This window comes from Chanos chanos, chromosome 9, assembly GCF_902362185.1.
Source record: "Chanos chanos chromosome 9, fChaCha1.1, whole genome shotgun sequence".
Lineage (NCBI taxonomy): Eukaryota > Metazoa > Chordata > Actinopteri > Gonorynchiformes > Chanidae > Chanos > Chanos chanos.
This window is the reverse complement of record NC_044503.1, coordinates 9,046,931-9,074,195: the sequence shown is the minus strand read 5'-3', so window position 1 is coordinate 9,074,195 and position 27,265 is coordinate 9,046,931. Positions and strand designations below refer to the sequence as shown.

Here is a 27,265-nt window from a genome sequence, read left to right as displayed (position 1 = left end):
TAACAGCGTTCTACTACAAGTGAGTCCTTTGTTTCTCCATGGGAAAAAAAAAAGTTATAACTGCTTATGACATGCGATACTACAGTCTAATGACATTGTTAAATCAAATTTACAACTGTTCAAATTGTGCGATACCACCATGTTATCAGCTCCTTCTGATCAGTAATCACCATTGATATGACTGAAATTTTAAGGTGGTCGTTCAGAGCATGCATCGGCATTCGGCATTCCTGAATCGTTTTCTACCATTTTTTGAGTATTGTTCTCGTCCTTTAAGAGTACTTCCGGTGTCTAGCCGTATGCGCTCGTTTGGCCAGAGATTTTGCTAAGTGTTGATGACGCGCCCCCGTGCTGTAAACACTGGTGACGTTCAACTGCGTGGCCCAGACAGCTCAAATCAAGGGCTCGCATTATATTCGAGCAGGGAGCCAGCGAGGCGCTATTCATGTCTAAAGCCTCCTATGCAATCATATAAACAAAGACACGCGAGAAACGTCCTGACCGAGGTGCAATGGCAAGGAAAACGGAGATCCCATCCTCGTACTACGGTGAGCTAACGAAAGCCTTTATTAGGCTACATCTTTTACATGATGTCGTTGATGCAAGTTTTTTCCTCAGCAAGACGACTGACAAAGAGAGTGTAGCTAGCGGTTTTGTCCGAATACTCTGGCATCAGTTACTTACAGAGTGCCCTTTTAGTTTGCATATTAACCACAGACAATAATACCCATAGTCTGTAAACACAGTTGGAGTTAAAGAACAGTTACATTGTGTCCGTTTTTGACTCTTTGGGTATTTGACTTTCTTGTAAATCGTTTAAAAGTTCATTAATTCACAGCGTCTAGGTCTGTACATATATCGTAATGTTTATTTTATAATCTGTATATTATTGTTATTGACAAATTTAAAGAACAACAAGTGCATTCGTAAAACATAGAAACTAGAAGAACGATTGTGCCCCGATGCTTTCCCTGCGCACAAAGGTTTTTGTGTTTTTAACGGGGCTTTGTGTTTTTGTGTGGTATTTACTCCTCTTACATATAGTCAAGATGCATAGAGTTCAAAGTGAATTCCGTTACTCGGGAACTGTTTTTGTCTTCGCTGAAAATATTGATCATTGTGTGCTGGATTTTAATGTCAGATTTCTGTCAAAAACACTATTGGCTGAGTGATGCAAAAGGAAAGGCTAACACTAAACAACAGCACGGATTTCTTACAGTTGCCAGCTGTAACCTACGATCCTTTGTTCCGGAGTATTTAGAGCGATATCAAGCTCTTCGTGTAGTATTGCAGTACACGTGAATAGCATCTTAGCGTGTAACGTTAAGCATAGATAAATGTTTAATTCTCACAGAAGCCAGCCATCTAATTATAAATGCCATCAGCCATCGAAAAGGAAACGTCCGCCCACGCACCCAGTCTGTTAATAATCAAGAATAGTTAGAGCTTATAATATCACCCCATGCACCCTGTTTAAAAGTCTATTTCAGGATACTCTCAGCTAGACCTTCATTAATGCCAGTGAGTGTTGACACTGGTGTGGGGCAGATGGAAGGGAAGCAGCTGAGTGTTAGTCTTGTTGAGGCAGGGTCTTGATCTCTGCACTGACCCCATGTATCATTCAGTTCCCACCAGGCCTGTCTCCTGCCAGTCAGGCTCTTTGTCAGCTGGAGCTTTTCAGCAGAGAGCTTCTCTTTTGGGGGGTGGTGGGGGGTGAGGGTGGAATCACTCAAAGAGTTTGGATCTATTGTGAATCTAAAGCATGGTCTTTGAAATGGAGCAGAGCGCAGGTTCAAATATGGAGTAACTCTTTCTCAACTGAAACTCCTGTAAGTTGAGATAACCGTTTCTATTTTCATTCTATGTGGATGGGTGTGTCAGCCTTGCAGAAACTGTTCCCATCAGGGTAGAAATATTTCACTTTAAGATGAAGGTGATCATTCAGAACCGCTTTGTATTTATTGGTATTTATCTTGACCTCTAAGGGGGTTAAGAGAAAAGTGCAGTTCAGACTGTAATAATTTAAAAAAATACACTTCAGACCATAACAAAGCCTCAAGACTGCTTGTCGAAGGACTTGGGCCTTGGGGTACCATTTGATGGGCCCCAGTGCTTGTAAAGTTTTTTCCTCTTTATTTTCAAACTTGTTCATTTTGTAGTCGTCATACCTCTCTCTCTCTCTGTGAACTTTGTAATAGATTATTTTTGATGAAATGACCTGATGAACTGAGTTGTAATCAGCGGATTCAGAGTTACTCATCTGTTTTGTCCATTGCAGCGCGTGGATATCACGGTTGAGGAGTACACGCTTTTGACCGTAATTGACCTTAGCTGACATTTCTCCTCTAGACCTTCTTTCTAACGTCGTCTTAGTCACTGTTTGTTTGAAACACCAGGAGGTTACACAGTCTTTATCACGGATACTCCTCCCAAACACTTCCCAAAAATGACCCCTTTTCCAGTTACTGAGATCTTTCTTCTAGCCATAGTTGCTAAAATAATGAATGACTACTCCTGCCCAGAGGGAAGCTGATTGCTTAAATTGGCCCAGGAACTTCTTCTATAAGGAAACAGCTGTTTTCACTATACTTTGCATCACTTGTTTACTTGAAGCGTTTCTTTTATTTTGGCGGTCATTTGGTTATCTGTAAATAAATTGGACAAACATGTTTTGAAGTATTTTTGCCTTTGTTTTCTGAGAACATCGAGAGATGGTATTCTGTAGCTTTAAATCTGTGGGACAGGGTGAGTCCATGGAACATGGGAGGGAGATGTGTGATTCCCTGTGTTCAGGTCAGCTGCTCCTTCCAAATGGCTTCAGCTCCAGCAGGTCAGAGCTGTCAAGAGAACACGCAGAGCGGAGGTATATGTTAAAGAGACCCACACTCACTGGCCTCATCACACTGTTGAATGAAAAAGAGAGCTCGCAGAGTCTGTAAACGGTGGCGTTTAGAGAAAACAATTTACTGCCTTCTCATTTTGGAGTATTTAGCATAATTTTCTCATTCATTTACTGCATAAACCCCCATTAAAAAACACACACAGTCGCAACGTAGGCCGTCCACAGATGGAATCTTGATCATTGTACGTCAGGGCCGAGTTTGAAAATGTTTTTGCAGTTTTCATTTCCATATCCGTTATGTGGGTCTCGGACAGAGATGGCTACTTTTGCTTTACAGCCAACGCAGTTAGTGTAGTAAGAATGTGTGGCACATAGCTTATTAGTGTTTGTCAAGACTTACCCTCTCTGTCTTTCTCATATTGAGAACACAGAGTGTTGATCTTGTTCTCTGGGAATCTGTACATTCACTCAACCACAGGTTTTCTTCCTCCACATGGGTTTACTCTTATTATTGTCTACATTCTTACCGCATCACAACCCAGCGGCAACTTACCGAACAAACTTCGCTATGTTGCAGCGCTCATCAAATTTAGCTAATTATTTTGTAATCACCTTGTGAGGGGACTTAGGAGTGACAATTTAAACGGACCTTGGTTCGTTTTTTTTAAAAGTGTTAGGCTCAGCACTTTGTTAATTAAGGAATTTCTCGCATGATCAGCTTCCCTGAGTGTGGCATTTCTAAAGTACTGTGCACAATGCAAAACACTGAGCACGCCAAAACAGGGCTCTGGGTGGGATTCAGTATTTCACAGTGTCTATAAAGCACCGCTATCCCAGGAGTCATGGGCTGATGTTTATTTATTTATTTCACTTACTCAAAGCACCCAGTCATGGCATTTAAATTTGCTGTCAAACTCAAATTCAAAAAATGGGACCTAAAACACTGAAACTTCAACATTATACAGGTCTCAGTCTTCTTACTGGTATTCACGTTCGTTATGGAGGAAGCGTGGAGACTTCTACGGCGGATGTTGTTTCAAACTCCACATGGAGAGAGAGACGTTCAGCAGTGAGTCCATCCTGGTGCATGAAGAACGAGTCAAAGCTTTCCACCAGAACTGTTACGCAGAGAGACAAAATATTTCATTTCAAAGCGTGCTCTGTTCCCAACTCTGGACAAATTGGGCACTGTTTTGACAACTGCGAACGTCTCCCTGTTTTAAACATCATCACATTTACACTGCGGAGAGACAGTACACTGCTTGTCTTTGATTGGGTCGCAAAGTGATCGTGATGGTGGTTTACTGAATGATATCCATTGTCAGACAACCAGAAAAGTGAATTTAGAATTCAGACATATTGAGACAACCACTTCACATCTCTGCATTTATTTCAAGTCTCCAACAGTTGTCACATCTCCAGGCGAATGTTGTGAGGCATCGTTATACTAGCTCGGCCTCACATCGCTAAATGCCATGTTTTAAGCAAAATTAAGCACTGTTTTCGTGTGTGGTAGTATTTTCCAAGCAGCAGTTAGATCTGTTGAAATGCGATTGGAGTCTTTGTGAATGCTGTTCTTGAATGGAGAAGTGTGGAGAGTGGGAGAAGCTATAAGACTATATTGTGCCTCAGGATATGAAGCTGGATCTCATTAACGGGATTCTTCGTGGAGCTGTCCATCCCCAAACGATCAAAGCAAATTATACTCTTTCCCCCTTGAGCTGACTGAGAGAAGTATATTTAAGATGGTGTGAATTATAGAACTGATTAAATGGGCAGTAACTGTGTGGATCTGACACTAATGTGATGTTAATCTCACAATTTACAAATCCATCATAAATGCTTCATTCCCATGTCTTATAATTCCTGTCTGTGTTACACGTTTGGGCTTCTTTGTCTTGTTTTAAAAGGCTTTTTAGAAGCTCTATGGAGATCAGCCTTGGCTTTCACGCAAATGTTTCAAAGCCTACGATTGTCCAAAAAAATTGTTGACTGTTAAAAAAAAGAGGAAACACATTGTTATCTTATCCCCTCCCCGTTACCCTGAACTCCCTCTTTATCCATGACAGTCAACACTAAAAGTTATCAGGATTTAGGAAATGAATTTATTCCGTATCATGCCGCCATGCAACTCCATGACAAAGCCTGTTAAGTCTGTCATTGGTTAGGAATCAAAGAAACATTTCAGAGGCACATAAAGCGCTTTGCTGGTTTGTGTGAGACTACTGTAAACCAATATCTCAAAGCAGTATTCATACTCACACTTGCCATGCTTGTCTCTCTGCCTGGTGCTGGCTGTCACTAGGGAGGAGACTCAGCTGAAATGCCCTTGAGGGAAAAGAAAAAAAAGGAAAAAAAAAAAAACCAAGCTGCCCATCTCATACACAGGAGACTGTCAATGTGACAACTTCACTGCACTGAGAAATGGAGCTTTAAGCGCCGTTCTAGCAACAATATTTCTAACAGGAAAGAGAACTAGACTTATTAGACCCACAGAATCATTCCAGCTGCATACTAGATTTTTTAGGAGAGCTCAGAGTCTAGTAAAAAAATACCAGAGTGCCAAAATACAATGTCAGAACTACTGTAGAGTTGAAGAAGCGCCACACCCCTGTGCTAATAAGGGAGTGGCGTTTCCATTCTGTGAGTGACCATGAAAAACACCACTGGCTACAAAAATATACACTGTTTCAAGGAGGTTTCAGTTGAATTAGGGGGTTGTAAGTATGTCAGAGAGTCTTTATTTCAGGGTCAGCACAAAACAAAAGAGATTACATGCCAACATGTATATGCCAAATGAAACCAAAAAGGGCAGTAGTAAAAATAAATAAATAAATTCAGACTGTTCCACCTTAAAAATTTAAGGCAGTCTACAGCAAAGTCTGTTTCAATTTCCTCAATATGTAATCGTAGACATTCAGCTTGCAAGTCAAAATGGCTTCATAGTGAGTTGCCTTAAATATTTAAGCTGTTATTGTCTGGTTCTTTTTCACTAGTCTGCTGTGCACTTCATGTGACAATTGCATCTGATTCCTAAACATAATGCTTTAACCCCGACTGCAAAACAGAACAATGTAGTTGCTGAGTTAGCCTGTCAAGTGACCCCGATATATTCTTTCTTTTTGTCTGCTTTTTGCGTCTTCAGTGTCCAGTCTGTAAAGCCAAACATATGTCTAACCGCTGAGGCTTCCTACACAGCAAATTGGACCGTGTTATATTAACCCTAAAAGTACATTTCTGGAATTTATTGGTACCTTTAGTATCTGTGTAATCCACACTCACCAAAGTCAAAACAGTTTTTTTTTTTCAATGAAAAATAATATCCTTCTATAAGTATTTCTGAAAATGCTGGTGTTACTGAAAATAAAATAAAAACAGAGATGAAGTCTGTGAGACTAAAAGAAACTTTGCAGGAAATTGTAAGTGCTTGCACTGTGTAAACGTCTAGTTTGACTCTCAGTTGTTGTGTGTTTGTGTGTGTGTGTGTGTGTGTGTGTGTGTGTGTGTCTTGCCTCTAACAGTATGTTAATTTGCTTTTTGCGTTTATGATTGAAATCCACAGAAGTGATGTAATGAAATGTGTTGTTAATGAGTGGTTTGTGCCAATAAGGAGCAACCTTTGCAATGGACACAAGACTCTTAAAGACACCTTGCAGAATAAACAGACAGTTAGCAAATGCTTATTTTAGGACATGTGTTTGTTAAAAAGGTTGCTTTCTTAGATACACTGAAAAGTATACTGTTAAATATGTATGAGTCTCGCTACAGAAGAAAGGTTGTCTTTCATTTTGTCGTTTATGCCTGGATTGGCATGAGGTAGCAGTTAGTGAGTTATCTTGGGTGAATATCTGGTGGTAATGCCAAATCCTTTCTAATTAAAAAGAACCATTTTTAGCTCTGCCCTGATGAAATGGTGTTTGTTCTCAGCAATTTCCTGCTCTCGTGAAATGGTTGAATTTTTTAAGTCTTGCCTAATGAATCTTTATAAACAAATGTAGTAGAATACATATTGTTCTCATCTACCCCTTAAAGGCACTGATCTGCAAAGGTGATTAATATATTTACTTATATAGTCATGTCATGTAGTATATAATTAGTCAGCATAACTGTCATTTTATTAGTCAGAGTTAAGGGCAGTGAATGTATGGAGTTTGGCACAGTTACATTTGATCCTATTTGCGGGGACAAACTTGGGATTTAGTCGTTGTGACCTGTTAAGGTCACTGGCTCGATTAAACCGCAGTGCTCTATCTCGGGATTATCAGCAGTTGAGGGATGTTTTCTTGGGATGAAGTAGGTGGAAAGAGTGAGGGGAAAAAAAAAAAAAGAAGAAACATGCAAAACTGAGCCTTTAGACCTGACTCCCACACTCTCCACCTGTACTCTTCAGCCCCTATGAAAGAGGCTTCTGTTGTAAGGCAAGGCCTTAGGGACAGTAGTTCCTGTGTTTATGATTGTGTAGTACAGAAGAACAAACTCCTCTTAGGTAGAGGAGAGCAAGAGACTTATTATGAAATGTGAAGAAGGGAACAACAAGAGTGTTGTCATTCATTATTTAAAATGATACATGACAAATATCATTACAGCTTCTGATAAGGGCCAGAACATTACTAAATTGTGTTATGTATTCTGAAACAGTGTAGATTCTTTTTAAAATCTGTTCAAGCTTTATATATATATATATATATATAGTGGATAGTGGTCATGGCCCAAGGTGTGTTTCTCAGATAGCGGACAGTGCTGAGGAAGCACTGAGTAAATCTGTTTTTTAGACGTTAAGGGGGAGAAAATAAGTCGAGATCTATAGAGAATGTCTCTGTTGCAAGCTTTTGGTTCAGCATCGCCTGAGAAGAAGAAGAAGATTTTAATAAAACATGAGAAACAGTGATTTCTCTATGAAACTTCCTGCCCCAGCCGCACAAGCCTCTCTCCCAGGGTTTCAGCCTGACGTGGCGAGAATGCCGGTGAGTGCACCATTGCGTCAGAGAGCTGAGAAACAGTACACTATTTCTGTATACATGCAGTACTAAAGAATAGATTGTAATACCTGCATCTGACCTTTACAGTCTAATCTGAGTTACAGGGCAAGGGCAGTATTATATCAGAGCAACAGGAGGTTGTGCCAGAGTTCAGCTTGTCTTGCTTTTTTTACGTCAAAAATCTCTGAGCCTCACCTCAGGACATTTCTCCCAGGATACAGAAAAGAAAAGAAAATCTACCCATTTTCAGAAATGAGTGTACTGGAATGCGCTTACAGTAAAACAAATCAATAAAAGAAGGTGAAAACATGACATTTTGGTGTCATTCAAAATGACTAGGGTTAAATCCTGTTCAGTTATGAATTCTGTTAGTGTTAGCGTTAGGATCCGTTATGGTCTCATAGGCCTTTTAGGGTGGACCTATTGTTAGAGTAGTGTGGGTTTGAATCTATGTTTAAAACCTAGAGTAATTGGTGTCTTTGTAGACTATTACAGTGACAATACCAATTACAGCTATGATTTTTTTTTTTTGTCCAAACGCTGTGTTTAGAGCTCACAGGACTACAACTGAGATCCAGGTTTCCATGATGACCAACTATACAGGTTTCTTGCTGTTATTTTCTTATAAAACTGGCTGCATCAGTTCCCCTATGGTATCCAGTACTGCTTCTTTCAGTGTTTCTCTCTTCTAAATCTACTCTGTGACTCAAAAGGAATAAGGTGACATTTTGCTGAGATCTAATCATTTCAGCCCAGTTTTTAGCTCTCATACAAGTCTTGCAGATTACAAGGATTCATCATGCTTTGATCCAGTCTCTTTGGTTCAGCGCAGAGAGCTGTTTTTCATCGGCACCTATGTTGGTATCTGCTCCTGGAGAGAAATGAAGCATTCATATTCATGGGTCTCCCAGGGAGCTGCAGATGATATGTGATATTGAAGAACATCCCTCCCCTTCATTTATTTCATGGCGCAGACCAGACCCATTGTCGAGAGGAAAACCCAGGTGGTCTGCTGCTAAAAGTTCTTTCACTTCATTTATATAGTTAACAGTTTCAGAAACTGCTTGCATATGTCTCTGTATGGTAAAATTGCGATGCTTAGCTCAGTTTAAGCACTAAACACTGAACACTAAACACTGAGCACTAAACACTGCCTTGTGGGACTTACAGTATATTGGTTATAATTGTATGATTCTATTCTAATGTTTTCAAATCAATGACTATTAATAAACAGTATAAGACTGTCCTTTTAATAGAGGCACTGTATATACAGTGTACAGGTAAATTGCCAACCTGTTTTGGACCATTATTCTGCTAATGCAATTAAACCATGCAGACAAACCACTAAACCTCTGTTGCTATGATGAGCAGCTTTTAAATGAGATTGAGGAGTGAGGATTACCACAAAGCTGCTGTCTGCTAGCTCATATGTGATTCAGTACAGACGGTGTCCTCAGAGAGAGGCCGCAATTGAGCACCTTCATTAGAGTGCTCTGTACACTGTGCTCGCTCCTTTTTTGGCTTTTCTTAGTTGGCAATATCTAGGAACAAATGTTCTGAATCTGAAGCCTTCATTCTTACGTGGGAAATATTCTCAGCGTGGTTAATTGGGCCATGTGTGTGACATCTGTCAGTGTAGTGATGTCAGTTCTGAAACTAACTGGAGTTATACGTGGGGTCATTGTCTGGGTCAAGGCAATGGAGTCATGCTGATGTCATTTCAGTATGTGGAGTCATGGTGGAGTCTTGTCATTTCAGCATGCACTGAAGACGTCACTGTACCTTGCTTTGCAAATGACCTCATTTATTTTGGCCAGATTCTCTCAGTGAAGTGCTGTCGAAAGAGTGTCGATAAAACTCAGCGTGGGGTACATGAGCCCAGCGCTGGTGCCATTACGCGGACATGCACCCCCCCCCCCCCCCCCCCCCCCACCCATCCTGCCCCCCAGATGCCTAGGAGGCATTTTCCAAATGTCCTCTCTGTTTCTACAGATACAGCCGCTCTGAGTCACTTCAACAGCAGTCAGAAACTGCGGCCGTCCCCTATCAGGCTTGTCGCTCTGTGCCCCTGTGTTAGTCTCATGCTTCCTCTCACATCACCTGCTTGTCTGAGTCAGACTTGGCCTTCTCTGGCCTGGACAAGGCTTCTCCTTTCTTTTTCAAGACGTCAGGTTGTCAGCTTATGACCCTTTGCAGGGCACAGTGGTATGTTTCAGATTTGAGTTTTTCAGTAACCTGTTGACCTTTGAGGCTGAGAATAAGTTAAAACTCATCACTGCTCTCTAATTACATGGTCACAATGGAATTTAGAGCAGAACTGACTGTTATTGGTGAGAATGTCGTGTGTTTGTTGGAATCCCTCGTTATCTCCAGGGCCAATGACATATTTGAAACGTGGTCTTTGGCACATAGCATGAACAATATCCTACTACCCGGGCAGCCTCACTGAGTTGATTTTGTCATTATGCTTTCTGATTCGTGCTCTTACTTTTCTCCCAAGGGGCATTCTGTTGACTACAAAGGCCACTCCCCACTGTGATGTAGTGGACCAACTGTGAGGCCAGTTTTATAACGATTGGCAGGTGGCAGAGGAAATGATCTCCCTCTCTGTCTACCGCCTCCCTCAAACAATTTTTCTGTCTCCCACTGCTTTGCAATCTGTTTTCTTTGTCAGTTCTTTTCTTTAACCGATTCGGCTTCCATTACCGCTTCTACTGCCACATTTGTCCCCTCTGAATTTCTCTCAATAAGAAATTGGCTCTATGCAGACTGGATACCCTCAGTTGAAGGGCAAGTCAATTACTGAACACCCCCCCCCCCCCCCCAACCCACCCAACCAACCACTGTGTGCATTCTGAAGCATTATCCCTAAAATGGTTGTTCACTCAACAGCTGCGGTGCTAATTAGCTGAGATTTTAGCTAATGTGGTGCCACCCAAGTAGCTCTGAGTTGTATCATTACATTTTCTGACATCCAGAGGAACTTAAATGACACTCTTAAATGTGGCATCATCACTGGAGGAGCAATGCTTAACTACTGCCACGTCGCTTAGCACTGCTGGTGATCTAACACATCTGTTTTGTCATATTGGACCAGCACCTTAGCACTACAGATCAAAAAACGTAGAGTTGTTTAGATCAGATCTAAGATCAGACGCAAAACCTCATACCAGTTTACTTAATTTCCCAAGAGAGCTGGTCAGTTATGCTTGGCATTGGACACCTTATTGCAGAATAGGTTTTATTAAAAAAGAAAGCAAACAAACAAACAAAAAAACCCTGCTAGAATTGCCTGACTTAACTGAAAGGCACTGGCTGCGGCCTTGAGAAGGTAGCGGCGTCTCTTCTCTGCGCTGACAGGTTGAAGATGACTGTTGAGGTGAGCTGGAAAACTCACCAGTGCTTTGTTGTCTCTCAGACACATTCCACCCCGCAGTTTTTACCGTCCTCGGACTATAAAGAAGAAATGACTTGCAAATTGATCCATACTAACTGAACTTTATCTCATGCAGTAGGCGATTTGTAAGGGGATAAGAGGGGATCCCACCCCCTTTGTTAGCAAAATGACCAATATGCAGCCATCCTGTTAACCTGCCATTCCCGTATATACTCTATAGAGTAGCGTTAGTGACCACTGGGCAATCCCCCTGTCGGCCATGCCCCCCCCCCACCTCACCCCGTTAAAAAATAACAAATCACCTACTGATCCCATGGGACAATTTTACTTTATTGTCATTTTAAATTGGAATATTTCTACTTCAAGCTGGTTGCCACCCCTGGTTTACTTTATTTCATATTAGTATGTAATCATTGCTCTTCATCATTCTGAATGAGACTGGCAGAGCAGCGTGAAGAGATGAAGGACAAGGAAGATAGCATTCTAGTGAGTGTCTGAATACTGATGGATCACAACAAGGGCACTGTTGTCTCACTCTTGAGCTATCTTTATCATCTCTTCTCCCTTCACAATTGAATGTTCTTCCTGCTCGGTCAAATACGGGAGCCATCATAATTAGCCTCTTTTTATCGGTTTAATCACAGCAATGTAGAAACCTTTCCACAAGTGTCTCGCAATGTATGAAAAGAGCGAGCGCGTGATTAAAATGCATAACAGTTATTTTAAACAATAAAATAATGCTTTGGCGAAGTCCATTGATTGTGGGCACAGCAGTGCGTAATTACTCCGAGTGTGTTGCTATTACAGATGGAACAGCATCTCTCGGCTTGTCAGAGTCCACAGTGAGTGCTCTTCACTGTGTGCTGAGAGAGAGAGGGAGAGAGAGAGAGAGGGAGAGAGAGAAATGGAGAGAGAGGGGGAGAGAGAGAGAGAAGTCAGATGGCAACACTGCAAACTCCCACTGGCTCTGTTCTCTCTCTCAGCTGCTCCCATAAACAGCGCGTTGTGTCATGACGAAGGGGAAATGCTCACGGACTTTAGCTCAGATTCAGATTCTGCCGCTGAGTGTGAGTGACAGGCAAACTCTCATTCAGACACAGACAAGCAAACCATACCAAAATATGACTCCAGCTAGAGGATAGTACATCATTCAAACACAAACATGCAAACCATACCAAAATATGACTCCAGCTAGAGGATAGTACATCATTCAAACACAAACATGCAAGCTATACCAAAATATGACTCCAGTTAGAGGACAGTAGTACATCATTCAAACACAAACGTGCAAACTATACCAAAATTTGAGTCTAGCTAAGGGGACTCAGAGACTACATGTCTGGATTTGATAGGTATTTGTTACATTAAGCGTTAAAACACAAGACTCCTTAATACTGACCTAGATATGTTTTTATGACTTTCTTATTTCGATGCAAGCAGTGTCGGTTTAGTCGTTAGTGAATATTCGTTAGTTGCTCTGTTGTAGCAGCATAATGTACTTCAGCTTTGACACTGCAGCATGTAAGAGCGGCGGAATGTTTGGGATGACCTTGCTTTTGTTTGCTCGGTCGGGAGCGATGCTGACCTTAACAGTGAACTGACATGTTGAGCAGTATTGTCAAACAAAGCTGTAGATGTGTTCTGTCATTGATTCGCACAAGCTTGTTATTCAGGCCATGCCGTAAGCCTGTGGCCACACTGTACCAGCACATCGTGATCTTAACACCCACACACACACACACACACACACACACACACACACACACACACACACACACCCCACCCCAGCCACCCAGTCCTGAATGTTTACACATTCACTGCAAGGGTACTGCTTACTTGCTAAATGTTGCTGTGTAAACTACGCATATATATACCCTTTATTGATTTACAGAAAAGAGTAACAGTCTAGCCGCTTTGAGGGGCGCTGACCTAAAAATGAAAAGGAATGTGTTTGCCAAAAGAAGCACGAGTTGTTTTGGTTTTATTGAGTTTACTTATAAATGTATTCGTTTATCAACAGAAGCATTTATTTATGGTAACAGGATGTTTATTTATTTATTTATTTTCTTTCTTACAGGTGAGCCACATAAGTTTGACCCAACCTTCAGGGGACCCATTCACAATAGGTAAAGTCGTACAACTTTTATTTCCCCTGTGACCTGACTTGACTGTTCTCCGTAATGACACAAACAATGCCATACAACTGAGCAAACTATCGAAAAGTCCTAACTTTCGTGATTTTGCTTCTTTATGTTAGTAGAAGTATTTTCTTCATGTGTAAATGTGTTTTTCTCTTAGACTTATTGCCTGTCTCTTCCAGCATTGATAAATCAATAGATAATTCAGCAGTAATACACAAACTGAGACAAAGTACTGTATTCTTTCTCTATTGGACCAGAGAAATCAATGGCAGTTAGCCACACAGCTGTTTGGACTTAGCTCTTCAGTGCCAATCATTTACTGACTACTGAGGCCAATGAAGAAGTAAACCAAATACCAGGGGAAAGAGAAAGCATCTCATTGGTGCTTGCATATCACAGTGATTCAGTGCCTCTGATTCAGTAGTTTTTCAGTGTAATTCAGTCAAGGAAGGGTTGTTTTTATCCCAATTTAAAAACACAATTTAGAAATTACAAAGAACCATTTATAACATACCCATCTCAAACTTCATACCTGTAACCGTAACAGTGAAAGCCGGAGAGGAAGAGAAAGACTTTTTTTTTTTTTAATGCTGTTATCGTTTTTTTTTTCCCCACATTGACTGGCACAAAGATACTCGTCCAGTATATTTATATGAATCGGCCGTCTTTGTTTCTCCAGAGCTCTCGTCCTGTTAAATCTCATTAGATCGGTGGTGACAGCCATGGTTCCCGGTGACCCGTTAGAATGGCACCGGCGCGATAAATTCTGCTCCGTGACAGCACATTCTCCGCCGTGGAGCCTGCCTCACTAATATAGCTTTGTGGCATGTTGCTTCAGATGTCAGAGACAAGACTGTCAGCACAGTGAAGCTAGCTGGAGCTGCGGGGGGGGGGAGAAAAGAAAAGAAAAAAAAACTCAAAGGATCTGTCCCTTATTGTAGCTTCTCTCAAAAGTCTCCGTCTGTCTCCCTAGTGCATTAGAGCTGTTGTACCCAGTATAAGCCCAACATGACTGTTTCACATTATAGGCCCCTAATGCCGACATGTTTAGACTGGCATTGCTTTCTCTTCAATCAACATGATGTGAAGTTAAATGAGTATATAGGATCATATTCTGGTTACACAATTAACCCATGAAGTACCATGTAACATGGAATTGCAGTATAAGAGTCTTCACCTGCTCATTAGCTTTAGATACCATTTGCACATGTATTTAGTACCGAATCAGGTCCTTGAATGTAAACTGGAACAGGGTGTGGTAACGTTGCATTCTTTGTCATTTGTTTAGGCTGATTTATTTTGGGTTAGGTGGGGTTACTTTGATACAAAGTGTGGTAATGTCGAAGTCTGCTCCAAGACCTTCGCCGTGGCGTTCCTGTGTTAAAGTATTTATGCTAATGAAAAGTTAATTCCAGCAAACAGTAGGAACTGCTCGTGGAATGTAAGCATGGATTGCTCTTTCACATTGGTTTCAGCTTTGGGATTGTGTTTCATGGAAAATGCTGTGTGACTGATCTTTTTTTTTTTTATCTTTTGTACACAAAGCTAATTTTAGACTCTGTAATTTACAGGCACATTTCCCTTGTTATGGTCTTTGCTCATTTCTGAGGTGCATTTGGGTCATGTTCGATGGCGGTGTACAAAGCCAAACATATTGATTATTTTACATGATTAGCTATCAGTCACGGGCTACAATGGGATTTATGGATAATCGGCTTGAAGTTATTTTGCTCGAAGCTTCAAGATAAAATGACAGGCAGTAATGAAGTTTAAATTGTAATGTTATTGCACACCATTGAACATCTGCTTCAATAATACACCAATCACGTCAACTGACTAGCCTGCAGGACTCATATTTTCCTTAAAATGCCAAATGTTATGGTTCTAAAAACTGATACAGTGGCATTTGCAATTCAGTTTTAAAAGAAATGCAGTTCTAACTCACTACCATTGCAACACTGCGCTATTAAACCAGTTTTTAATGCCAAATTTGCTTTTAATGGCATATGCTTTGTGTGTCTGCATGTGTGTGTGTGTGTGTGTTTGTGTTTGTGAAAATGTATTTACTGGCACCGCACCCAGGTTTAAGCCCTTTATCTGTTTTAATATCCACTGTTCTGAAATTGATATTCCATTTACGCGTCATTGGTCAAATTCCCTGGAGGACCATCTGCTGTTTAATCATGAGATGGTGCGGGATAGATCCAAACTGTCCCGCATGTGTGTGCAGAGTACCCAGTGCAGCCACCCTGCATACAAACCAGAGCAGACAACTTATCCAAGGGATTGGTAACAACGTACAGATCCTGGCCTCTCAAAACATCGTTTTATCCCAGAAGATAAAAGAGATTCATATAGTAGCTTCTAGGGTCCAAGCTCACGAGGTGGTAGGTTTTTTTTTTTTTGGTTCAGAACTGAGTAAAGGGAAGCCTCCGAGGACATTGATTGACAGTTCCCTTGAGAAGTAGTATTCTTTGTAACGCCACCGATCTGAAATGCCTAGAGAAAGTCTGTCTGAGACCAAGCAAGTTGTAGTCAGAAAGACAGAGACAGAGAGAGAGAGAGAGTGAGAGAGAGAGAGAGAAAGAGAGAAGGGGAGGTGGGAGGGGAGAGAGAGAGAGAGAGAGAGAGAGAAAGAGCAGGCATTTTCTATTCCGAGGCAGGCTGTGTGGAGAGTTCTCAGAGGTATCTCGGGGGTGTTTAGCCTGCATCATCTCCTCTGGGCCTTTTGTCTGAGGATGGTAATGTTTCACGTTTACACAAATAGACATTTCCAAATGCAGTGCCATGAACTCTGGAGTGCAGTGTGCTGTAGTTGTCCTTTTCAACCTCCAAATAGTCTCTGCGTAGCCTCTACTTACATATTAATGGAAAATGCCATGTAACCTGCAAATCCAGAAAGACAGTTGATCCATTTAGTTGGTAGTGTCTTTCCATATCCATGTGAGTCACACAGTGGGATTGTAATTGTGTTCTGTAATGCATTATTTATGCTTTTTGTGAATAAAAAGTGCAAATAGACAGATATGCAAGAATGTGAGCATGTATTAAAATTACCAGAATGGCTTTTACTGGGGTGCTGTTAAATGTTTGTGTATTGTAGTAACTGTAATATGGAATTGTTCTCAGTAAACTCAATTAAAATGACACAGAAATGACATGGATCCATAAACTGAGGAATGAGAGAGAGGATCAATGGATTTATTGATAAAACTTTTGACCTTTGTGTACCATCACTCTCAATCCACAATGGCTCAATCCACAATCCACTCTGTAGTTTTTACAGGCAATGTCTACAATTAGTGGATGATCACCATCACACAAACTCTGTCCGCCTCTTTCTCACTCCCTCGCTGTTTTTGTGTTTGCAGGAGCTGCACTGACGTGCTTTGCTGTGTGGTATTCGTCATAGTCATCCTTGGCTATATCGCTTTGGGAACAGTGGGTGAGTCCACTCATTGCCGCCTGTTTCGTCAGACTGTCTGCCCGAATATTGAAATTCGACAAATCAAAGTGGGTGGTTGAATCAGCTTTAGTCAGTAGACACTACTGACCACTTTTAATTCCTTAAACACTTAGCATTCTTTAACATACTTTTACTAGGGCATCCGCTTTTTTTTCCCCCTTTAACATCGTACATTCTTTAAAATACTTTAACTGCAACATCAGCGTCTGTTTTCTTTCCTTCAGTGGAGGTGTCATTAGACCGTGTTTTGGTATCTCAACTTCAGATTTCAGCCATATTTCTTGGCTTTCTCAGCTGGATTATGGATTACCGTTTTATCTGTTCGAGCACACAGAGAGGCAACAGATGTGTTGGGATTTTCAAGGAGCCCTACACGTGGTTTAGGACAGTTGTCCGTCATTGCTCTGCATGTTTCTGGTTAACAACTTCCACAGTGTAATATAAACTCATCAATGATGCATGATCGTCTAGTATGTATAGTAACTAAATATTATGTTCTGAACTAGCTCAACAGTGAGGTGATGTGCTTGCTCTAAGGAAACAAAAAAAGCAGGATACCTTATGCCAAGAAATAAATCTGGATTATCTGATGAAATATTACCTCAGAATTTGACGCCAGTCAGATTTGGCAAGGAACCGATACTGTACTGTAGGTACACACTGAATTTGTGAAGTCTGTGTAGCTTGTGTTAATGATGGTTTGGATGGCGTCTTGCGTGGATCACACAATTGCTTTGATTTCCAGATGGAGCCATCCGAGAGACGGACAGATTGTTGCATAATGAGTGTTTGATCTGGTCTGATGTATTCGGTAATATAAACTGGGATTGTAGAAAAGTGAGTAGGAGGCATTTGGAGTCTCATATCCTCATTTAGGAGTGGGTGTCTAGAATTCAAAAACTTCAGTCTGTTTGAAAGCCACTCTTTCTCTCGCCTCTCTCTCTCTCTCTCTCTCTCTCCCCTTTTCCCCCTGTGGAATTCATTCATCTTTGCATTCCCTTCATCTTAGTTTAATCCTCCTTGTTTGGTCCCATTCTAAAGTAATGTGATTGGGCCCTGTGTTCCTTTGAAGCACTTAGTATGGTCATGTGCCTGTCTGTAGACTGAAACAGTATCATAGGACCTTGGCAGCCAAATCTAAAACACTTTTTTTTTTACACACACACACACACACCCTCACCCATGAACAAGACAAATGAAATCACATGTAATGTCATTTTCCAAAGTGGCTCAACTTCGACAGTCGCGTCACTTTCCAATTAGAAAATGGCTGTGTCCCAACCCCTTTAACAGCTGCTGTAATCACATAAAGAGGTTTCTGTCTTTTTACCCTTGTCCATCTTATTTTTGAGTTTTAACTTGTGTGTGATTCTGGTGCTTATGTTGCTCAAAGGTCAAAAAGTACTAAAATGTCTTGTGACTGACAATGCGAAATGTTGGGACAAATCCAATGATGTACAAATGGATAGATATAATACTTTTATAGAGCAGACAGCAGGAATAATATGTGAAAATGTCTTTCCAGCCTGGATCCATGGGGACCCAAGGAAGGTGGTGTATCCAACAGACAGTTATGGGCAGTTCTGTGGTCAGCAGGGTACTCCAAATGCGTGAGTATAACACAGCGACCACTCTGCCCTCTGTGTAAATTCACTACACTTCTGAATTCCCTGAAATTCTGATTGTTTGTATTGTGAATATCTCAATATTCACCAACAGGTCCAATGTGATACTGTCTTCATTATGAATATTACGGTTTATTACAGTGTGATATATTGTAATGATACGACTGTCTTTGTGGTTGTTGCCAGTTGTGATGTTCAGTACATGATCCTTATTTTCCTTTGCAGAAATAAAGCCATATTATTTTACTTCAACATATTACATTGTGCCAATCCTTCAGTTCTAATCAACCTTCAGTGCCCTACAACTCAGGTAAAACCCTCCTTAAATCACTTGTTTGTTTGTAGTGCATTTACTATTGCATGCAGTCTCTCTTCATGAGATATTCTAAATAATGTTTCAACATTTTGTTCACGTCACACTAATTTACTGCTGACGTTATTGTTTCCTAGCTCTGTGTATCAAAGTGCCCAGACAGATTTGCCACATACCTAGATGTGCAGTATAACTACAGGTATAACAAAAGCTACTGGGAATACTACAAGCAGTTCTGCAAGCCGGGGTTCGACAATCCGCGAAAGGTACAGAAAAGACCTCCACGTTCGCGTCATGTCTCTGTTGACAGAAACCGACAGAAATAAGCGACTTCTAGGTTTTTTAAGATTTAAGATTTATTTTTAGTAGCAAAAGTCAATCATTTTAGCACATTTTAAACGTCACAGCACAACACACGTGGGGCTGACTGAGAGATGCGTGAAAAAAAGTGTGTTGTAATAGGCTTTGTAAGAGGAGTAGGAAGTGAGGGCACATCTGCTCTCTTCATGACTAAAAATCTAGAGCACAGGCAGATAGTACGAGACTCCGACCATCTGTGTATACGTAATACGATAGCACCTCAGAAGACACGTAAGCAGAACAGGGTGGAAATGCGTGCAAACCTAATGCGTAAAAACCACGGCAGACTCCCAGATTCACTGTCGGTGAATCACTTGATTTCGCCTTCCTACGCAGCAGAGAGATGCCAGTTTTAGAGTACCAACAAGTAGGCATGGCAAAACGTTTGTGCCAGGTTTTCTCACGCCACCTCCAAGCTGCGGTTACTTCTTCACTCAGTGAAATGTTTGACAAGTTTGTGCGTGGACTCCCCACGGAATACTTTTTAGAGCTCTACCCTGTCTTCTTACAGTCAGTGGCTCAAGTCCTGCGTGATGAGGACTGTCCTTCTATGATTGTGCCCAGTAGACCCTGTAAGTTGGTTTGTTGATACCTACTTCAAATACATGCTACTTTTCTCCATGTGTCAATTAGTAGTGATGTTTTTTTGATGAATCAAAGCTTCAAACTGACATTGTCACGCTTTCTTTAGTTCTACAGAGGTGCTTTCCCGATTTCATCACAAGAAACGGGACGTTAACTGTTGCCAACAAAACAAACTTCAAAGACGGACAGGGGAAAACAAGAAGCGTGACTGATCTTCGAGACGCTGCCAAGTAAATAACAATTTCTCAGTGTCTGTCTGATTCTTTTTTCTCAATTTTTTTCCCTTTTTTTTTCGATATCGGTGTTATAGCGTAAGACCTCATTAAAGGGAAGTCACCTTTTGACAGTATCCAATTTTATTCTGTTACAACTCGAATGGATACCTTAGGGCAATCTTCTCTCTTGGTTTACCAGAAATTTCACCTTTGACTCAGTAAGTAGTCACAGTGCACCAGGAGCTTTGGAGAGGTACTTCTATTACTCAGCCAATAGAATGAATGTGAACCCAAGGGAGGGCAGAGACAGAGTGAAAAAAAAAAAGAAAAAGAGAAAAAGAGAAGCCATGACCATTAGAGCGTGACGGAAATATGAGTGCACACTGCCTCTGATGTCACCGGATTCTAATTGCTCTTTGATTCTCTTGAGATAATGCCGCCTGCTGCTTCAATTAAGTGCTTCTTTGTTGATATTTACAAACGTCTACTCAAGGTTTTATCGATTTGACACGATATTATGCTGAAAACTGTTTTAGCACCGAGATCCGCGTGTATGTTTGCACGCTTGATCTTTGGGGTTTTTTTAATAATATGTATCTCATTTAATATTCATGTGTGAAACATTGCGGTTTTATACTACATTTCTAAATGATGCAAATCAGATGGTTTAGTTACGTAGTATTTTGATGAAGGCATTATTTTAAGTTGATTATCTTTCCATTCAGGGGAGAATGGACGACTTTATCGGGGTAGGAAATGGGCCCCCGCAAAGGCCAAAGAGAGTCTGTTGTTTTGGAAGCTTTTAATAATCAGATCAAGCTATGCATGCTTGCATGAGTTTCCAGCTTACTCCATAGCAAGACTTAATGCCTGGTTTGTGCAAAGCACTGATGGAAAAACCTTGTCTTAGACAATTTTTTTTAATGCCTTGCACCTCATTAAAGATTTTCTGTCTTCACAGAGGAAGTTAATGGGAAAGCATGTCAGCTAGATAGCTAAGAGGTTTCAGTGTGTTACTTATCTGGTTTTACAAATTCAGTTCCATCTCTGTAGTTATATGTGTACTTGGTAACAATAACTGAACAATAATATTGTTATTTTCTCTACAACATGATGCACCTTAACAAACCCAATGCCTTTCTTTTGTAGCAAAGTAACAGCCATGCAACAAGGAGAGGAAAGGTCTCAGTTCATTTCACAACTTTATCCTGAGCTTTCTGCAAACTAACCTCCCTCTCCCTGTATAGTACTGAGTGAAAGTCACACTTAGTCTTTCCCAGAGAAACTATGAAAGGGTAAAGCACCAGTATAAACTATGTGAAGTGTTGTGCTCCTAATCTTTATAAGAAGGGCTTTTTTTGGCCTCTTTCCTGTAAACACTCTCCAGTTGAAAGCCTGTTAAGTTCGGTACTGGATTATCATTACTTATAAAACAAACATTCTCAGCTTACACCAGTTTTTTAAACAGATGTGTAAAATTGTAAATATTTTCTGTACAATTATTTGTGCTATTACCTTTAGTACGTTCTCTTAAAGAAACACACAGCTAACATGTAAATGGAGAATTCTTTCACTGATTTTTACATAGTTAGGATGGGAGAAGGTATCTGCCCTATTACTAGGAACAGTTAAAGCCAGTACCTCTACGAGCCCAGTGCAGATAGCGTCCGTTCCTCTCCAGAAGCTCTGCTATAGAGTCTTATAGGTGCTGTCCACGCTGTGAGTCACAAAATTCACAATCCTCAAGCTCTGCTATCTATTACAGGTCATTGTAAATCACAAGTCTTCATTATAAGCTATGAGCCATAAAATTGTGCTATTGCAATCTGAAGCAAAGTCAGGTTTGAGGATCGCTTATAATTTCAATGCAGAAAAGAACAAGATGAGTCTATCCAAAAACAATGACCTTGTCATAGATTTCAGAGCTCAATGTTTTGGAACATTCTTCCTCTTACCTTAGCTTTCTTTCCTTACCTGTGCATGAAACAAAAGACCCATGGTCTCCCGTTCATGTACAGAAGACAATAAGACAAGCCTAAGGTACTTGCTAATCTCCAAACTGATCTACTAGAGTTTGAGCTCATAACACTCATATAAAGTTGCTGTAGGAGTGTAGTAACCAAACCATAGATGATAACATTGTGTTTTATCTCTGTGGTTAGCAACTAACTTCAGCCTCTGCTGTGCTTATGTGGAGGTGGGTACATCTGATCTGCTGGTCTAGATGGCCCAGTAGCCTCCTCATAAACGTCAGTGTGCAGTTAATAGTGCTTTGAGCTGAAGTGAGAATTTCACTAACATAGATATAAAGTTATTGTATTTCTAACTGTCTCTCATTCTCACACAGTGGTATCACTGGTCTGCTGGATGCCAAGGAAGTGGGCATTAAGATCTTTGAGGATTATGCCAGCTCCTGGTATTGGATTTTAATGTAAGTTCTTTTATCAACGACCAGAACTTCAGACCGAAGCTTAGAAACACTTTCCTCATAGTGTAATGATACTACAGCTCCATCGTGTGTCAGACTATGTATCCAGCTTCGAGAACTGTGCGATTTCGCGATTCACGTTTCTTTCTTACTATCAAAACTATCATGTTGGTCAGTCTGGTCGTGTTGGTATTTCCTCAGTGGATTGGTCATAACCATGGTGGTCAGTTTGGTGTTTATCTTGCTGCTGCGGTACACGGCGGGAGTCTTGCTCTGGCTCGTCATCTTTGGGGTCATCGCTGGAGTGGGCTATGGTTGGTATTAAGAGATGTCGGTGCCTCGCAGCTTTTGTTTTACCTCTGAAACACCCCAAATTTAAATATCATCGTCGAGACCCGGCGGCACCCTTTTGGGGGCCATTGACTTTTTTCTGTTCTGTTCCATTTTCTTTCTCCCTCCGTACCCTTTTTTTGTGCTTTCGTTCTCGTCTCCTCGTTCTTGTAGGCATCTGGCATTGTTACTGGGAGTTCAGTACGCTGAAAGGAATGCCTGACGCTGATGTCACGATCTCAGACATCGGTTTCCAGACGGACTTTCGTGTTTATCTTCAGCTCAGCCAGACCTGGCTAATCTTCAGTAAGCATTCTGTGGATCCTCGCTGAAATACGTTGTAACACAAAGCCCCTTTAAAAATGAACAGAACATGACCATTTCGATGTATTTTTACAACAAATGTGCTACACTGTAGATGAGATCAATTCATTATTCAGTCTGAGAATGTGTAAAATAAACAAGCCTTCCACCGCGGTCTCTGTTTGCAGTGATATCCCTGGCCGTCATTGAGGCAGTCATTGTAATGGTGTTATTATTCCTAAGGAGCAGAGTCCGAATTGCTATTGCTCTTCTGAAAGAGGGAAGCAAGTAAGAGGCAAACAGACACTCGTCCACTTTTTCAGTTCAGTCACTGCATTACCTTACATTACCTCCTGACTGTTCAATCGCTGTGCTAACTTATATCACCTAAATCTCTCTCTCTCTCTCTCTCTCTCTCTCTCTCTTTCTCTCTCGCTCTCTCTCTCTCTCTATCGCTCTGACTCCCTCAGGGCAATCGGATACATTATGTCAACTCTCTTCTACCCCATAATCACCTTCTTGTTGCTGGCGGTCTGCATAGCATACTGGGCAGTGACTGCTGTGTATCCTTTACCGTGGGCAGATTTTAACATGGGGAGGATCCTGCTCAGAACTGCACACAGTCATTTCACAACAATCTCTCTCCCACTGTTACACCCTTAATGAGCGCATCAGCTTCTTAGCCTCCTCCGGCGACGCTGTGTACAAAGTGATGTCAACACAGCCGAACTGCAAGTATGCCAATATAACCTGTGATCCAGAGGTAAGTCCCACCATATTCTTCCTCACTCTTCATCGCCCAGGTCTCCTCTTCATGACTATTACATCTGACGTAGCACTGCTTCTTGTTTATTTCCTGTTTACATTATTTTTGTTGATTAACTGCCCCATTCTGTTAAACAATATACAGTATTTATTTCTTCTGGGAGTGATTCTCAGTAGCATTTATTCACTACGAATCCTCGCTTCATTGCGAAATTGTCGACTGTATGTCTCTCTGCTGTCTTTCAGACCTTTAATAAAACCAATGTCACTAAGGTGTGTCCAGGATCTCAGTGCACCTTCGCCTTTTACGGTGGAGAGAGTCTCTACCACCGCTACATCTTTGTCCTGCAGCTGTGCAATCTGCTTGTCTTCCTCTGGCTGGTGAACTTCACCATCGCCCTAGGACAGTGCACCCTAGCTGGAGCCTTCGCCTCCTACTACTGGGCCCTTAAAAAGCCAGCCGACATCCCTGCCTGTCCCCTGGCTGCTTCTTTTGGCCGGGCTATAAGGTGGAGTCACGTCCCTTACGCTGACATTTAGCACCAAGCGTGGAAGTGTGTGTCTGGTTTTCAACGTGTGCCACTCCACACAGTGACGAATTCTGGCTTACCGTGTTGTTGGCCTCTCTGTAATAAAACTGTCGCTGGTCGGTTTGATTTGAACCATCTGTGATTTTGTACTTGCGGAAACACGTGTTCACTCATCCAGACTCTTGTTTGTTTGTTAGATATCACACCGGCTCATTAGCTTTCGGGGCCTTGATACTGTCCATCGTCCAATTCTTCCGGATCATTCTGGAATATTTGGATCACAAACTCAAAGGTCGGAGCCCAAACATATTTGAACTCTTTATCTGTGCAGGACTCAAAGCCTTTCATAATGACTAATGTTGCCTGCATTTTGTCCCAGGTGCTCACAATTCATTTGCACGCTTCCTGCTATGCTGTCTCAAATGCTGCTTCTGGTGCCTAGAGCATTTCATTAAGTTCATGAACAGGAATGCATATATCATGGTGAGTAACGGTCTCATTATTTACACACATAGATATGGTTGTTGTTTACCCTTGTTGTGGAAATCTTCCCTAGCTTGAGCAGAGATGTAAGCATATGCTCAAATCGTTTTTATCCCCTAGATTGCAATATACGGGAAAAATTTCTGTACCTCTGCAAGGGATGCTTTCTTCCTGTTGATGAGGAACGTGGTAAGGTAAGGCTGAATGCAGTATAATCTGAACAAGCCTCTGGATACACTTCACAAGTATCAGTAGTCTCAGCAGGGACCAGCGAGAGGGTAGAATCAGGCATTTCCAACAGCATTAATAACAGGAAATATTTAGTTATGAATAAATGTATTAACTGAACCGTGTGTCAGCTGAAGATGATTTTGAGAATCCAGTCCTGTTTAAGCTGAGCTTTAGCTCCAGGGTTTATTTGCTCTGGTGTCTCCTCCCTTCTCCAGGGTGGCTGTGCTGGATAAGGTAACTGACTTTCTCCTGTTCCTGGGAAAACTGCTCATTTCAGGGAGCGTGGGTGAGTTCACCACTCTAAGCTCTAACACGCGGTCCTGTTACTAAGCACGGAAGATATTTTATCTGTCTGATCGTTCTCTTTATAAATTCACATTTTAGGCGTGCTAGCGTTCTTTTTCTTCACCCGCAAGATACCAGTCATTCAAGAGGAAGTGCCATCATTAAATTACTATTGGGTCCCCCTGCTGGTGAGAAAGAGTCTTTCTTTGTGTTTTTACTGACAAAGTCTTTGTTCAAGAGATCATCCTTTATGCCACCCTTATAGATGTACAACTGACTGCAGGGCCTTTTGTTGTCCATCTACAGACAGTGATATTTGGATCCTATCTGGTTGCAAATGGATTCTTTAACGTCTATGCCATGTGTGTGGACACATTATTCCTCTGCTTCTGTGAGTATACCTTTTACTAGCATCAACTCAGTCATCTAAAAGAGTGTCCTTAAGTGTTCATCCAGAAGAAGTGAAAAGAAAACTATTTAGATTACATATCACAAATCAATGTCGTCGGCAAAAAAAAAAAAAAAATGGAATGAACTTTCTCATTATTTAAAGATTTACCTCTATCTAAAATCACCCTATCATCTTTGCATGACCTTAGCATGATCTACAAACTTATCTCTTTGTCGTTGTCTATTGCTCTTTTCTGATTCTTAATAAGGCTGATTTAACCAGCTTTAAAAAGCAAATGTATGTCCTTCCTGATCCACCTTAATTTTCCAATAATACTGACATATACCCTTCCTCTCCGTCTTCCTCTCTCTCTCTCTCTCTCTCTCTCTCGCTCTCTTTCTGTGTTCTACTTATCCCACCGTCCCTCTGCTCTCTCTCCCGTGGTGGGCCCGACCCAGGTGAAGACCTGGAGAGAAACGATGGTTCTCCCTCCAGGCCTTACTTCATGCCTCCTGGTTTACACAGGGTACTGAGGAAGACTGATCATGCCAGCAAGAAATACACAGGCTCATGAGAAAAATTCCTGTGGAAAAAAAAAGACGGAAAAAAAAAAAAAAAAGAACTTCACTTTTGCCATAGCACTGCAGCTGGTACCAGTGCTCCTGTGTTGGTGACACTAAATGATGGAATGACTGGGCCAAGGGTGAAGGGACAGTTTAAAACTGATTGGCATTTATTGAGGGGGGGGGGGGCTCTGTTAACCTCTCTTCTCATTTGCTGATACTGACTTTTGCCTTCTGTTACGCTTTCTTTATCTATGCTGTCTTTCTTTTCATTGTCGCCTTATCCATGGTCTCACTGCTGCAAATCTGTATCGTACCAAGGGACTGTCTCAGTGGTTTGGTGGTATAAGGCACGCATAGTGTGAAAAGGTCAAGCGCTTTTTTTAGACAGCAAATAAATGGACGCCCATAGGCATGCTGAAGAGGGACCCTCTTTTAACATGCAGTTGCTATGATCATCCATTGGCTGATTTATGTTTGGCAAGTATCTTTGTAACAACCACTTCGGGGGGGAGACGAGCCACTCTAATCTCTCTCCTCTTTTTAGTTTTGGCTACAGATGGTGTAATCAAAAGCGCACTTTTCTCCACGCACAGCGTTCTCTAACAAACACATATGCTTTTACTGACATAGTTAATCTCTCACAATTATCCAGTCACAGTACAATGCATCATATTAATACATTCACAGAGATTCTGTCTGTTGTGGATGGAAGGAGACTGTGTGGCCACAATTATATGCTTTTGAGGATATTTAGATAGAGTCTATGAACTTTCAGGTACCCTGATGGCAGTATTTAGTAAATGTGCCTAGTTTTAAGATGAGGACATATTACTCTCCTGGTGTTTTACTTAACTCTGAATTTTTTGAAGTAAAATTTCTAAAAGGATATAAAAGCCATTTTTTGGGTAATTTTGTATAGTGTGGTACAGACTTAGTGCTGCATCTTTAATACTTTGTGAATCACATGTTTTGGGGGTATTTAATGTTTTGGTTTTTTTTTTCTATGAGAATGTTTTGTATTGAAGGACTA

At 41.2% G+C, this 27,265-nt stretch overlaps 1 protein-coding gene across 1 annotated transcript; it reads left to right on the top strand.

The window, feature by feature from the left end:
* The first annotated feature begins 468 nt into the window (after nt 1-468).
* On the top strand, nt 469-26,266 carry slc44a5b (solute carrier family 44 member 5b). The gene is made up of 22 exons (XM_030783718.1): nt 469-548; nt 13,296-13,344; nt 16,731-16,804; nt 18,351-18,435; nt 18,676-18,760; nt 18,901-19,029; nt 19,635-19,695; nt 19,815-19,938; nt 22,271-22,354; nt 22,553-22,665; nt 22,856-22,987; nt 23,173-23,272; nt 23,455-23,547; nt 23,660-23,747; nt 23,996-24,258; nt 24,477-24,571; nt 24,659-24,762; nt 24,883-24,956; nt 25,209-25,279; nt 25,378-25,466; nt 25,585-25,669; nt 26,128-26,266. The coding sequence occupies exons 1-22, from the start codon at nt 512-514 to the stop codon at nt 26,241-26,243; spliced, it is 2,151 nt and encodes a 716-aa protein (XP_030639578.1). The 5' UTR covers nt 469-511; the 3' UTR covers nt 26,244-26,266.
* The last annotated feature ends 999 nt before the right edge of the window (nt 26,267-27,265 follow it).